This window comes from Hippocampus guttulatus, chromosome 14 (assembly GCF_054856545.1).
Source record: "Hippocampus guttulatus isolate MCC_2025c chromosome 14, RoL_Hgut_1.0, whole genome shotgun sequence".
In the NCBI taxonomy this organism is placed as follows: Eukaryota; Metazoa; Chordata; class Actinopteri; order Syngnathiformes; family Syngnathidae; genus Hippocampus; species Hippocampus guttulatus.
In genome coordinates this window covers 2,606,584-2,620,458 of record NC_141274.1, presented here as the reverse complement: position 1 = coordinate 2,620,458, position 13,875 = coordinate 2,606,584, and the positions used below count along the sequence as shown (strand labels likewise).

General features: G+C 42.9%; 1 protein-coding gene across 1 annotated transcript; it reads right to left on the bottom strand.

The window, feature by feature from the left end:
• Positions 1 to 6,867: 6,867 nt before the first annotated feature.
• On the bottom strand, positions 6,868 to 13,122 carry aqp4 (aquaporin 4). The gene is made up of 5 exons (XM_086129623.1): positions 13,034 to 13,122; positions 11,284 to 11,686; positions 11,038 to 11,202; positions 9,123 to 9,203; positions 6,868 to 8,593 (listed from the first exon to the last, which is right to left on the bottom strand). Exons 1-5 carry the CDS (start codon positions 13,120 to 13,122, stop codon positions 8,360 to 8,362), a joined length of 972 nt encoding a protein of 323 aa, XP_085985749.1. The 3' UTR covers positions 6,868 to 8,359.
• Positions 13,123 to 13,875: the final 753 nt, after the last annotated feature.

The following is a 13,875-nucleotide window of genomic DNA, read 5'->3' as shown; positions in this document are numbered from 1 at the left end:
TTTGCTGGAAATAGCTGTCTCGGCATTGCTGATCATGCATATGATGCTATTTAGCACCTGGCCAGCTATGCCCAGCCTTGCCCGTCCCGCCCAGAAAATACGCCAAATCTTCATGTCCCACACAGGCAATGTAATGGAGGCTCAAAGTTTTGTTCAAAAGTTATTTGCCCCCGAGCTTTGTGGCTGGCACATGATTCAGCAGAGGTTCAAATGTGGAGGCTGCACGCACATGTATACACACATTTTTATGTCATTAGTCTGACAAACCATTGTGAGCAGAGCATGACCGCAGGCCACCACAATCCCATACGTTTGCCATTTTCCAACCAAATGGAGCTCATTCATAACGGCGGTCCTGGCACGTCAACGTTGAAAATATGCATCGGACGTGCATTACGATTTCCCGGCAGCTTCATGCCAAATCACCAAAAGCCAAAGCTGTAATGTTTCTGTGGGAGAAAAGGAAGAAGGGGATTTCTCTCGGAGAACAGCGGCTGCGTGCTACTTTCGCGAACATGTTTTTCAGATTGGTTGCAGATGTGAGCTCGCTCCAAGCAGCCAGAGTGATATCATCTCATTATAAATACACTCACATGAGAAAGGAACAAGCCCTGGACATTCAAAATACAACCATGCCCTATTGCTCAACACAGGCTTAAAACGTTTTGGAGAGAGCCCATAGCTCAGGCTTGTCCTGAATTATTGTGGGGATTCCCCATCATGCACCAGTCTGACCTCTCCTCTGTTCAAACGCCATTATTAAAAATGGCGTCATCTCTCTTTAGGCCTGCTGCCATCAGCGAGATGACCATCACTTTACTTATCACTCATCTTATGTGCCATCTATGGATCACCATCTCTCTCAGTCTCTCTCTCTCTCTCTTCCTCTCTCTCTCTCTTCTCTCTCTCTCTCTTCTCTCTCTCTCAATATGCTATAGATAGATGGAAAACATTGTGACGAGATAATAGAATTAAACATGTTATCCTTCAATGCTGCTCTTTCTGGTGTGCATACCTTGACCACCTGGGAGCAGAAAAAAAGTCAATTCATACTTGTGTCACGCACACTTTCCTGCCTGGATGCAGGAGGAAATCATATTGCAGCAGAGCAGGTCCTGCCTACAACCCCAGTGGTATTTATATAGTCATTCTGGCAGAGGATAAAGAATGTGGTATATGAGTCTGAGTAGTTATATTTTCTGTTTACATGTGTTGCTCCATGGTTTGTATTCATTTCTTAAAAAGGAGTATCACGGCCACAGCACTGCCAGTCATTTCCTATGTTAGCCTTAAGCTAGCAGGCTAAAGGCTAAGCTTTGTGGTTGTCTTTGTTTTATGTTTGACTGTAAACTCAAACTGAGAGTTGCGATAAACATCTGAAAGACTTATTTATTTTTTTGTCTAAGAGAATATTTACGGTACTTATCCTGGTTACCACCATACAGTGCTCAAGCAAAAAAAAAAGGGGCTGAAGATGGTCCTTTTCTTTTAAAACTATTTACTACAAATAATGTAGTTGTTGTTTATCTCACTATGTCAGCAACATATAGTGACAGGCTGAGGGTACAAGTGATAAATTACTCAGTAACATTTTCTTCTATGTTGATGTAATCACTGGTCTAGATGATGGTAAAGTGACAACCTATATACAATACAAGAGAATTATATTCTTCTTACTGCTCCTTCGTAATTAAAAAAAAAAGTTGATCCAAAAATTATTGCGGCTTTATGTTTGAATTATACTCAATGCTTTCAAGAAAAGAACTAAGTACCAAAATTTGTGCCTTGACTTTTCAAAGATTGCGAAGTACAGGCACAGGCTCATCTTTTATGGACATCCGATAATCAGGAGAATGGGAAGGCTGGAAACCGGGGTCGGAATCAGCCTGATTATCCGCATGTGCATACTCCACTTTAGCTGGGCCTAAAATAAACAATGGAGGTGCACTTTGTGTAAAGCCATTCATTTGGCAGGTAAACAACCTGGGGACACTTGCTGTGTCTTTGTTCATGCAAACGATTGTGTGTGTGGGTGTGTGTGCAACAGGCCCAGTCCTGGTTCTTTTAAGTCGGAGGTCGGCAACATTCGGCTCCAGAGCCGCATGCGGCTCTTTAGCGACATCTAGTGGCTCCCTGGAGCTTTATAAAAAAATGTTTGAAAATGGAAAACGATTTTGATAGTGGGCTAATATAGCTCAAATAGATATAGATATATGTTGCAGCTCCGAAAAAGGAGAGCTGTGGTGTTGGTTTTTTTAAAACGTACACTTTATTTATGCTTTTAACAGTCTCGACAAAGAGAAACCCGTCTGCTTCCGACTCCGTGCCTTCGCTCTTCTCGTTCGACTCGAGAGGCGTTCAAAGACAGCCTCAGAAAAACGGAAATTAATGATCACTTCGCTGACACTAAGAAAAGCGAAAATAATGCACCAAAACAAAAAAATCAAGCGAGGAAATTACTAAATAAATTCTATGGGGACGTTTGCGAACACACAACAAAGGAATGAATAACATAAACAATTCCGCGACAGTCCAGTCTCCTACATACATACAGCATGTGTTTCTTTCATTGTAAGTTTTATAGAAGGCTTTTATTTTTTATTTTTTTTGCGGCTCCAGACATATTTGTTTTTTTTGTCCTATATGGCCCTTTCAACATTTTGGGTTGTCGACCCCCGTTTTAAGTTGTGACATACAGCGGTTCACTTTGTTTTACAATTGGATGGACGGCAGTATTATTCATGATGTCAGCTCAAATGAATATGACCTCCACACCCACTTCCTGAAACATTAGAAGGTCAATAAGAAGCGAGTATGTTTACTCAGAGGTGGACAGTCTCTTCGACCTGGACAGTGGACAGAGAAGTCGGTGACAGTGAGGGGGAAGAAAGACAGGAGGAGGCGGCTGCTCGCTGGGAGGCTCCAATAAAATGTAATCCTGTTATATACGCTCCCCACTTGAGGGCAACAACAATAATAAAGATTTCCCTAATAACGCAGACCAAAAACCCAAATGGAACACAAGTCCCGCGGTCAAGTGGCACGCTTGTACATGCATCCTCTCATTAGCCCCATTGCTGTCGGGCCGGCGAGAGGCCTCCGAGATGCGGGGCGCGACGGCGAGGCAAGAGTTAAGTCAAACAAATGTGTTTCATCAAACTGCACTTTGCGCTGCTCTGCATGAATTGCGGGAGGAATGAACGCGGAGCGGGGTGCGAGGTTGGAAGCCCCGAGGAAACCAATCAGCAATCGTAGACCTCCCTTCCTGTGTCAAAAACAATGAGGTCTCAGGTGTGTGCTACCAGATGGCATTGTTTGTGTAGCAATCACTCTTGTGCACCATAAACACAGTTTGGATTTATACTACAGGCACAAGTGACCAAGATCTGATTCTCGGGACTATTTCCATGTATATTAGTTATAAAGGAGACAGCCTGCAGGTACAGCTGCCCAAATTTAATGTCAATCACTCCTCAACTGTCATTGGGTAGTCAGTCACATTGGGTTTCCTGGCGCATTTACTAAAGAGTTAACTTATTTGTTTACCTTTGGGATGGACGTTTGAAATATCCTGTTTTTTCATATATCAATCTGTGTCCATTAAGGGTGTTACAAAAAAACAGTTTTAAACGGAAAATAGTACTTTCATTGAAATTTTAATATCTAATCGAACCGGACCGAATCGTTCCAGTTTGAGATATATCGAGGTACGTCTCGAATCGTCGTTCATTGGCGAGATATATCTACAATACTGACAAGTTCATTCAATGTACGTAACATGACAACCCAAAAAGTCATCGCGTCTTAGTCTGTCAAACTGAGGCGTATCATGTTGAATCCAATCGGAATCCCACCGAGTCGAACAGAATCGAATCGTTCCACTTTCAAATTGAACTGTCCCTGAATGGTTTCGCACGCCACATACATCGATATAAAATTTTAATGGAGCAACCAAATTACAAGACGACAGATGTATACATACCAGAGGAAAACTGCTTATTTGCAAAGCAACTTGAGGAGAACATAAAACAAATCAAAGTAAATCTTTTTTACATATTACACATTCACATATTGAATCATTTTGAATACCAATATTCTCATATATTTATTTATTTGATTTTTTTTTTATGACTAATGAATAAAAATGTGTTAGAAAAAGGGCACAGTGCTCATTGCCAACCCAAATTATCCGGCAAACCCAATAAAACCTTCTCAAAGATGTGAAAAAAACCCCCATGATTTTGAATTTCATCTAATACTACGACTTGACTGTCTAAAATGTGTATCCTCCAAATTCTATCCCTTCCCTCCAGTAAAATTACAAATTCAAATCACCAGCTTTAAACCTCAAGAATCTCAAAGTTTTTATCTTGGAAATCCAACACTTTTCACCCTCCAAGATACAACTGCATTTCTTCTCAGTGAGGTCCTCGTAGTTGGAATCGTGTGATTGTTGGTTTTGCCATGTTGGGCGTTCCATGTCTTTGCATACCAAGCATGCCTTGCTCTGCAGAACCATATTGACAAACGCTCCAACGTATGTGATGTGATGGTGTAATGAATGACTTATTATTACACCTGCACACCCTCTCGAATGCTTTCCCTCAAATATTCATCATGAGTGACAGGGTGAGTGGGAAAATCAATCATATTCTCAAGGCAGCGTGAATTATTAAGTGAGCTGGTGTAGCAAAGCCTGGCAATGGCAAACGTTATTTATCTGCGTGAGTGCGCGTGTACGCGTGTGACAGCATCAGAACGGAGTGTCACCAAGCCTTCCTGTTCCTGCATCTCCCTGCTAGCCCGGAGCGCCACACTCAAGGCACTTTGCAGAATCAAACAATTTCACGCAACTACTGGAGGAGGAAATGAACTGGGCCGCGAGCAATAATAAAATTATACAAATGTTATTACAGACTCGCCTGCTACTGTCCTACTTTAATTCAAATGTGGGCACTCCAGGCAGCGCTCGTGGCACAAACCTTCCTGAATAAATCAACATTAGCTTACGTCTAAATTATTAAGGAAGTGGGAGACTTTCTTGTTTATAGTATGAATTATTGAATGAGTGTTTAACGCAGTTTTTCCTCCACGAATCCCCAAATATTAATTGCTAATGATCTTTAAGGTGTGTGTTTTATCTTTTACCCTTTCTGCACCACGCTGGGGATAGAAATTACAAATGCAAATTGTCAAGTGTGAAGAAGTCAGTTTGTACTCGATGGATGCGTGAACAAACTATATGTTTGTTAGCTTAAAGTGGAAGAAAAAATCTGTTAAAAAAGGAGATGTTTACCCCTCTGCATGTGGACTGCAAATGAGTGCGGTGTGTGTGAAGCCACCACACGTTAAGCATCTTTATTTGTATCTTCTTAAGAACATAACTTTTAAGAAGAGCATTTTACCAACAGTCAAACACAGGAGTGGTAGTACAATAGTCTGGACATGCTTTACTGTTTCAGGACCTGGACGGGCTTGCTTTGATTGATGGAACCATGAATTCTGCTTTTTACCATAAAATTCTGAAGGACAATATTTGGCCATCAGTTCTGGACCTCGAGCTCGCGTGTACTTGTGTTGTTCCGCAGCAGGACAATGATCCATAACCTCTCTCTCTCTCTCTCTCTCTCTCTCTCTCTCTCTCTCTCTCTCTATATATATATATATATATATATATATCCATCCATCCATTTTCCGAACCGCTTAATCCTCACTAGGGTCGCGGGGGGTGCTGGAGCCTATCCCAGCTGTCTTCGGGCAGTAGGCGGGGGACACCCTGAACCAGTTGCCAGCCAATCGCAGGGCACACAGAGACGAACAACCATGCACGCACACACTCACACCTACGGACAATTTAGAGTGTTCAAACAGCCTGCCATGCATGTTTTTGGAACGTGGGAGGAAACCGGAGCACCCGGAGAAAACCCACGCAGGCCCGGGGAGAACATGCAAACTCCACACAGGGAGGCCGGAGCTGGAATTGAACCCGGTACCTCTGCACTGTGAAGCCGACGTGCTAACCACTGGAATACCGGGCCGCCCATATATATATATATATATATATATATATATATATATATATACAGGTATATATACACACACACACACACACACACACACACGCGCACGCACACACACACACGCGCACGCACACACACACACATAGGGATCAAGCTTATATCAATCGAGTTTATATGAATTGGTCATAAGGAGATTAGGGAGGCCTATAGCGTAACTTAGGTACATATTGGAGACAACAACTGCAAAATAGTTAGATGGGCCGTATCAGTCACAGGTATAGCTGCGCATGTGTTGAGTTGTACAGTATTTCCAAGTGCGCAATGGAATGTGCACATTGAAGGCTCATGGACGCCCTCCCCTGGAGAAACACTTGAGGTGAGCCTTTATTTTACACAAGAGACCACGATGTGATGCTGTTGTCGCATTCTGATTGTGCGTGCGCGCGCGAGTGTGTGTGTGGGCGTGTATTTGGGGGTGGGGGGGGGTAATTCTCATCAATTTGTGTCATGCACATGGGAGTGACGATGAGCAACAAATCACAATGGAATTAGTTCATACGGAATTTTCACTTAAAAAGAAATTACTCAAGCATAAGTCATCCAAGGATAAGTGACTTGCAGCTGGATGTTTTTTTTTTTGAAAATTGTGTTAGGGGTGTGCTCCAGTGCTGTACCTGCTTCCACAAAATGTGTGAAATGCCGCCCATATCCCCAGCCCACAAAATAAGATTTTTGGTAGCAGATCGTCAAAAGCTAAAAGATACAAAAATTTGTAGTGTCATTCGTCTCTGATGTGTTGAGTCGATAGTTATGTACAGTCCATATTTTGGTAAAACTTTATTATCGCATTACATAAAATTCACAGCACCAATTTCCAGACCAGATGATACACAGTTGAGTTCAAATAAAAAGCTAAACAATCGAGTCATCCATCTTTTATTCGATGATGTAATAAAACAGGTAAACCGGTGCATGAAATTTATAATAACCATATATTCTCCTGGAGTATGAAGTACAATTATTTCACAGTGTAAATTAAAAAAAATAGACATTTTTTCACAAGAGAGCATACAGCTATGCACTGAAAATCAGACTTTACACAGATCTGATCGACTGGATCAGATCATCAGATATTTTGCATCTTATGCAAAATCGGTGATCGAATGTAATGTCTTAATTCACATGATTGATCAGTGACATCACTGATCGTCTCTGCAAAACAAGACATTATAACAAACACAATCTTGTTCACTCCAGCTAGGTTATGTGCTGCCATCGTTTAATAACCTAAAGTTTCTCAGTTTATGCAGTCCGTTTTCTTGATTTTTTTTTCATCCATCCATCCATCCATCCATTTTCTAATTCACTTATCCTCATGGTGTTCACAGGCGTGCTGGAGCCTAACCCAGCTGTCTTCGGGCAGCAGGCGGGGGACACCCTGAACTGGTTGCCAGCCAATCGCAGGGCACACAGAAATGAACAGGCATTCTCATTCACACACAACTATGGACAATTTAGAGAGTTCCATTAACTTGCCCTGCATATTTTTGGAATGTGGGAGGAAACGGAAGTACCGGGGGACGCGGGCACGGGGAGAACATGCAAACTCCACACAGGGAGGCCGGAGCCAGTATCGAATCCTGCACCTCTGCACTGTCAGGCGGACGTCCCGCCTGATTTTTTTTTCACCCTTTGTTAAGACCATTTTTTTTTTTTTTAGATTTAGTGTCGATTCCCTCCATTTTCCGTGTATTGAATGTTTTTCAGCTTTTTGGGGAGATTTGTTTTTGGGTTTTTATGCTTTTTTTTTTTTAATCCAATGAATTTCAATGGGCATCAACAATAGGCTATTTGTAGGCTGGTTTAGGTTTCGGTCAATTCGCTGTGATTAGCGGGGTTCAACTGTACAGTAAATGTTATTTAAATAGATTGGAATCGTGCAAACCCTACTGATTAGAGAGAAGAGTAGGCCACCTTACCGTACATTAGTTGTGTCGTAATACGCTTAACCAGGAGTAAATGTGACACTAATCCCAAAATAACAAGGCCCAATTTTCCTGCTGACTCGTTCACCGTTCCCTAATGAAGATCCTACGTAAATTGGGTGGACCATAAAACACCACTTGGACTGCAGGCGTCTTCCTGCTGCTAGCAAAGCTATATGGCAACTTGTCATCCAAATTGTTCAGTGCACAAACCCTCTTAGGCTGAAAACGCATTCAAGGATGAATTATCTGAAGGCATGGGAGGTGTAGGGTTGGGGGACTCAAGATGAAAGCCAAAAACTCTTGTCATTCTGTCTTGTAGCTTACTCTCCGTTCTCATTCCGAATCTGCTCGTCATACAGTGGACAGCACTTCTCTCGTTGGCGGCGGGTCTTTCCGATCGGTCCTCTTCTTTCTTTTGACCGGCTGCATGGAGCCTGGCCCGTCCTTGTCCACCTCCTTGTAGTTAACTGTTTGGTCCTTAGGAATCACCTGTCCTGGACTTGGCTTGCCACAGGCCGGGCAGAAGAGGAAATCATACAGGAGAGCCGCGAGCACACCACCCAGCATGGGCCCCAGCCAGTAAACCTAGAGAGGGGTACAAAACACACCCATTTGCAACATCTTAACCATTTTCTTTTTTAAATCATGAGTCCCCCACGCATGAAAAATGAAAACCAAGAAAGCACACCACATCCACAAAAGCTGTTTGTTCCCATACCAACACCAACCTGTCAGAGGCAAAGTCTAATTGACAAGAAAGTTAACATTTTGTCCCTGGTAAATAGATTGAGTCGCTACTTAATAGGCTGGAGTCCGTGAATCGGCCAAACTCAACTACATGCAGATGGGTGAGAAATCACTCAGGATCTTTTTTTTTTTTTTTTTAACCTCAAATTAGGCCCGATTATTATTAGGGGCCTCTATACTTTTTCGAGGGATTCTAGCAGGTGGACAAAAGTAAATGAATGGTCTAGCAAACTTTGTGAAGGGTAATCTCATTCATGAGCCGGATATGACGATACAATCACACACGCCATTTAAACCAAGAGCTACCAAGGTGGTATAAGTCGAAAGGGAATGTTTCAAACTCAAGAACATCATCAAACTTTCTTACCCAGTGATCCTTAAAATTCGCCATGACCACTGCTGGGCCGAAGGAACGAGCAGGGTTCATGCTGGCTCCTGTGTATGGAATCTGCAAAGATATAGAAGCCAAAAATGAATCATCACAATAACGCGGAACGTTACAACACAGCGAGGAAAATTCATTTGAGGAAATCAGTAGGTGTCTCCCTGCTCCAACACAACTGATTCAAATGATCGGCTTCTCAAGAGCTTGCTGATGAGCTGATCTTTTGAATCAGGTGTGTTGCCGGAGGGAGACATCTGAAGCGTGCTGGATAGGGGGCACTCGAGGAGGGTTTCGGCAAGCTCCCAGCGGCAGGTTGCCATGCGATGATCACTACGACTAAAGATGGGCACGTGGGTGTGAATCAGCACACAGAAGCGCAGTGTCACATCGTTTCGTGTTGTGAGAGTGACTATTTGTGAACATCATGGAAGGGCAGATCAATATTGCATTCATGATCAGACACTGTGGTCTGAGAAAATGTACATAGCGGCCCTTGGCTCTGTGGAACATGCACGTAAATGGCAGGAGTTCCCACCATTGACTACTACCCGGGTCACGAAGTGCCATCCGGGCCCCCGGCGGTCTTAATCAGTCAGTCCCATCGAGGCGGTTCGTTCTTTGAGTTAAGTTGTTCCCAAAGTTAGGTCCTCTACAAGCCAACTGTTTGTTTTCCCAGTGATGATACCCAAGAATCTTCCTGAGCAAAGTTGTTGTTTTTTTAAACTCTTCACACGCAGAGAACGGCCAGCAGGGGGCGGCGCAGCTTCACTTGCCTACCCTGACCACACCTCTGGATTGAAGAGTGCCACTTTTATTAAACCATAAAAAGCGACTTTTGAGGAAGAAGCGGGTTTGTACAGAGCCGCGCATTCGCTGGGGAGCAGACGAGAGCCAGCAAATCGATGGAATACCGTTTCGCGGGGGGCGGGGCATTCGCCTGGTCAGAAATACGGGCGCAGCGCCGCCCTAACACGCCGTCGCCAAGACAAATGATGATGGCGGAGTGATTGCAGAGTGAAAAGTGCAAGACTTTAGCGTTGATGTAGGCTGCAATGACGAGAAATGGAGAAACTTGCCAGGGTACACCTTGAAATCATCTCCAAGTGACTGGAGCTCACCGAGAACGCTCAACTCACTGAGAACCTACCTTGTCTCTTCGGGCTGCAACTCACAATTATTTTAGTCATCAATTAAAGATTAGAACAGAATCTTTTTGTTATTGTAAAAAAAAAAAAAAAATTAACAAATAATCGTCATCCCCATATGTAAATTAACCATTAGGGCTTGGTTAAGAACAACAAACTAATCAGTATAACACAGCATTTTCTGTGAAGTGGTGGAGATAGGCACCGCATTCTTATCTCCACCGCTTCACAGAAAATCCATTCCACTTCTTTATTAATTGCCATGCATCAAAATTAACCATGGGGGTGTCGGATGTCATTTTGGCGAATACACAAGACTGCCTAGACATAAGGATGGGAACACTAGACATTCATGAATACAATATTGATCTGTTTCCCCATCAAGACCTCAAAATGGACCGTCGGAGGTTCACTTGAACCTTCAAGCTTTTCATTTGGCACAGACAGGCCAATAGTGGTGCATGAATGTTGCTAGATGTGTTCGTGATAGAATTCAAAATACAAGGCGGCCATGGTTCAGGAGGGAGAGCGTCCGGTAATTGATGGGTCCGCTGTTCGAATCCTGCTCTGTCCAAGTCATGCATGTGATGTTGTGGCTACATAGTAGATGTGTAAAATTAGCACACCGGCCACTGTTATCCACTGTTGACTGTGAAAATACATTGCCGTGTAAAGCAACAGCAAAATACCGGTGTCCCTGCTGCCAGTAATTTACCGTCATTTTACACCAAATTTCTTCATGGTGTACTCACCCCAAATAGGTGACCAATCGTTACGGACAGCCCAATGGCCAAGGAAGCCGATCCGCCGAGGTCAGTGCGTTTGGAGTCGCATGTGGCAAAAATGGTGAAGACCAGCTGGAACGTTAAGAGCAGCTCCACCAGCAAGCCCTTTCCCACCCCCACCTCTGCATTCACCTGAGCAAACACAAAGATTATTATTTTTTGATTATTATTTTTTTAAGGAAAGACAAAGTATGTCAAATCCAGAGTGCTCACCGCAGAGATGCCCATATTATCCGTGAGGTTGGAGGGTGTGACGAGGCGTACGATCCCGGAACCTGCCATTGCGCCCACTAACTGGGCCACCAAGTAGAACAGCGCCTTCACGATGGTCACTTTCTTGGTCACGAGCATGGCCGCCGTGACAGCCGGATTGATGTGTCCGCCACTAATGTGGCCAAAGCATTGCACCAAGGTGGCAATGGATAAGCCAAAGCACAGCGAAATGAGGACCTTGGGGTCAGGTGTTGGCGTACTTGTCGTACTTTTGGTCAATGCTGACCAATTGATGGTGGAGCCCACACCGAGAAACACAAACAGGAGCATGGCCAGGAATTCTGCACCTACGGCCCTCCAGAAATCCTTGGTCTTTAAATGTTCCACTCCCGTCATTTTGCTCCTGTGGCAAACAGAATGAAGAATGTTGCACGCGCCACACAAATTTACACTGATCTGCACACTAATTTACAAGTGTATAAAATGCTGTCTCCATGAGTGAAAATCGTTATTTTGTCCTCATCGGTGTTCACTTTTTTTAAATTTAAACTTTGAGCTTTGGCTTCCTTAAGTAGAGACGGTGTGCCTCATCTTCCCAGTTGTCATAATTTAAGCCTACATTAGGCCGACTAGTAAATAGTCGACGGGGGAGTTGCGAGTCATTTCCTTGAGACAAAAACAGAAATTTGCAAGGAAAAAAAAGGAGAAGAAACTTTTGCGGGTTTTGCAGCAACAATGCCGTAGGCATGCCGTATTAAATTGTGCAAATTATGCATTTTCTTACAAGCAATAATCAATTTATTTTTGAGTAACATCTATAGCGGTGATCACACATTTTTTAATCTCTTGATCATTTTAACTGTCCTTTGAGTTTGCGTTTTTAGAAATGGCGTGTCTGAAAAGCAGGTGCAAACGAGGGCTAGCTCCGTTGATGTGGCATGACGCCTTCTTGTGTCAGCCTTTATCATTCAGAAGCTCCAAAATGGTATTGCTGAATAGACAATGATGTGTCATGATCATTTTTGTTGGCATTTTCAAAACTGCCTGTGCAATGCTGGCACATTTTTGGTCCATTCATTGATTTGCACAGTTCACTGGTCTTCGGCCCGACACTTTCTTCAGTCCACGCACTTGTGTTATTTTTACAAATTAATTAGCAGTCTCAAGTATTGCAAATTGCTTTTTTTTTTTTTGTATGAGGAGAGATTTGTCTCAAAATTATTCACACAAATCCATCTGCGATGCGCATTTATTTTCAAGTTTGAACATTCACGCGTGAAAAGGCCCACCCTCCTCCACTAAGAGGCAGTGTTAATGATGGCAGTCTCTGTTAAACGAGTCTCTCTTACAAATTAGAAACTGCAAAAAAAAACCATGCATTTTATAAATCATTTTTACGATACAGGCCTTTCATTTTCGAAGGCGACTTTTTTCTTCTTTACTTTGCTGTAAATGTCTTTAAAACTTTTGCTTTATTAAATACAGTAAACTACTTTTTCTCTTTTGCTTGGCCTTTGAATGCCTTCAGCTGTTCTATTTACGAACGCTTTAAGGTGTTGTGCTTTTTTGGTTATGTCATCAGGGCAACAATTGATATTTTACCCTTGCGAATCAACGCTGGATCATAACATTTTGTACCATACAACACATCAATAATTTTTGTCGACGCTATTTGTAAAAGTAGTTGGACAATATGCTGTCGTTTCATAAGACAGCCAAATGCAGTAATAAACTGTCATGCGGTACTTACATAGCAGCAGCTGGTTGTGCGGAGCTGATGGCCGCTCTGTCATTCGAACGTGATCCGGCAATGGTACCCTGGGATTGCACGCCTGGCATCACCTCTTGGGAGTTATAATGCCTGCACAAGTTGGGAGGAGTCAGGGATTTTTACTCGCTGTGCAATAATTAACACTGCGTGACCATAAGTTGAGTCAAACAGGCTCATCGTCATGTGAGGAGGGTTGTGTGCTGTCCAGCCCTTAAGCAGCACACACACACACACACGCACACACACACACACACACACACACGCACACACACACACACACACACACGCACCAATATTTATATATACTGTAAATGTATGGGCAGCACAGTGGCAGACCATCAGCGACACCAAATAAATCCTCTCCATAAAACCCAAGTACCTGGTTTGTTTGCTGTATGAAAATACTGTAGTATGTTGAATTTCTCCTGATGAAAAACAATGCAAGTGTTTGTATTGTGACATTGTATTCTGCTGTTTTCGTCAGGTATATTGTGTCTGTGTGCCCTTTTTCTCATGAAGTCCATGGGGAGGGTTAGATTGTATCAATATAAATGATTGGATTGGATTAAACTTTATTGTCAAATGTACTGTATGTGAAACATACAGCACAGATGAAATTTCTTCCCTCTCAACACAAAACAAGAGGAGCCGCTGCGGGTGTCCGCCCCGCCATCAAAAGAAAAGTTAACCAAAAAAAATGACAAAATAACACAAAACAACACATGACAAGGAGGACATTGTTTTCTGTTGTTTTCGTCAGTCTTTGTGATTGAGACGATTTGACGGAAGACAAGAAATCCTGCTGTGTCACCGATATTCTT

Bases quoted from the DNA above. Each gene is read 5' to 3' on its own strand.
- aqp4 (XM_086129623.1), bottom strand. From the start codon at position 13,122: ATGCCAGGCGTGCAATCCCAGGGTACCATTGCCGGATCACGTTCGAAT. The intron at 11,203-11,283 runs GTGAGCACTCTG...GTGTTTGCTCAG, and splicing joins ATAATATGGGCATCTCTGCG to GTGAATGCAGAGGTGGGGGT. The intron at 8,594-9,122 runs GTAAGAAAGTTT...ACCCCTCTCTAG, and splicing joins CGAATTTTAAGGATCACTGG to GTTTACTGGCTGGGGCCCAT.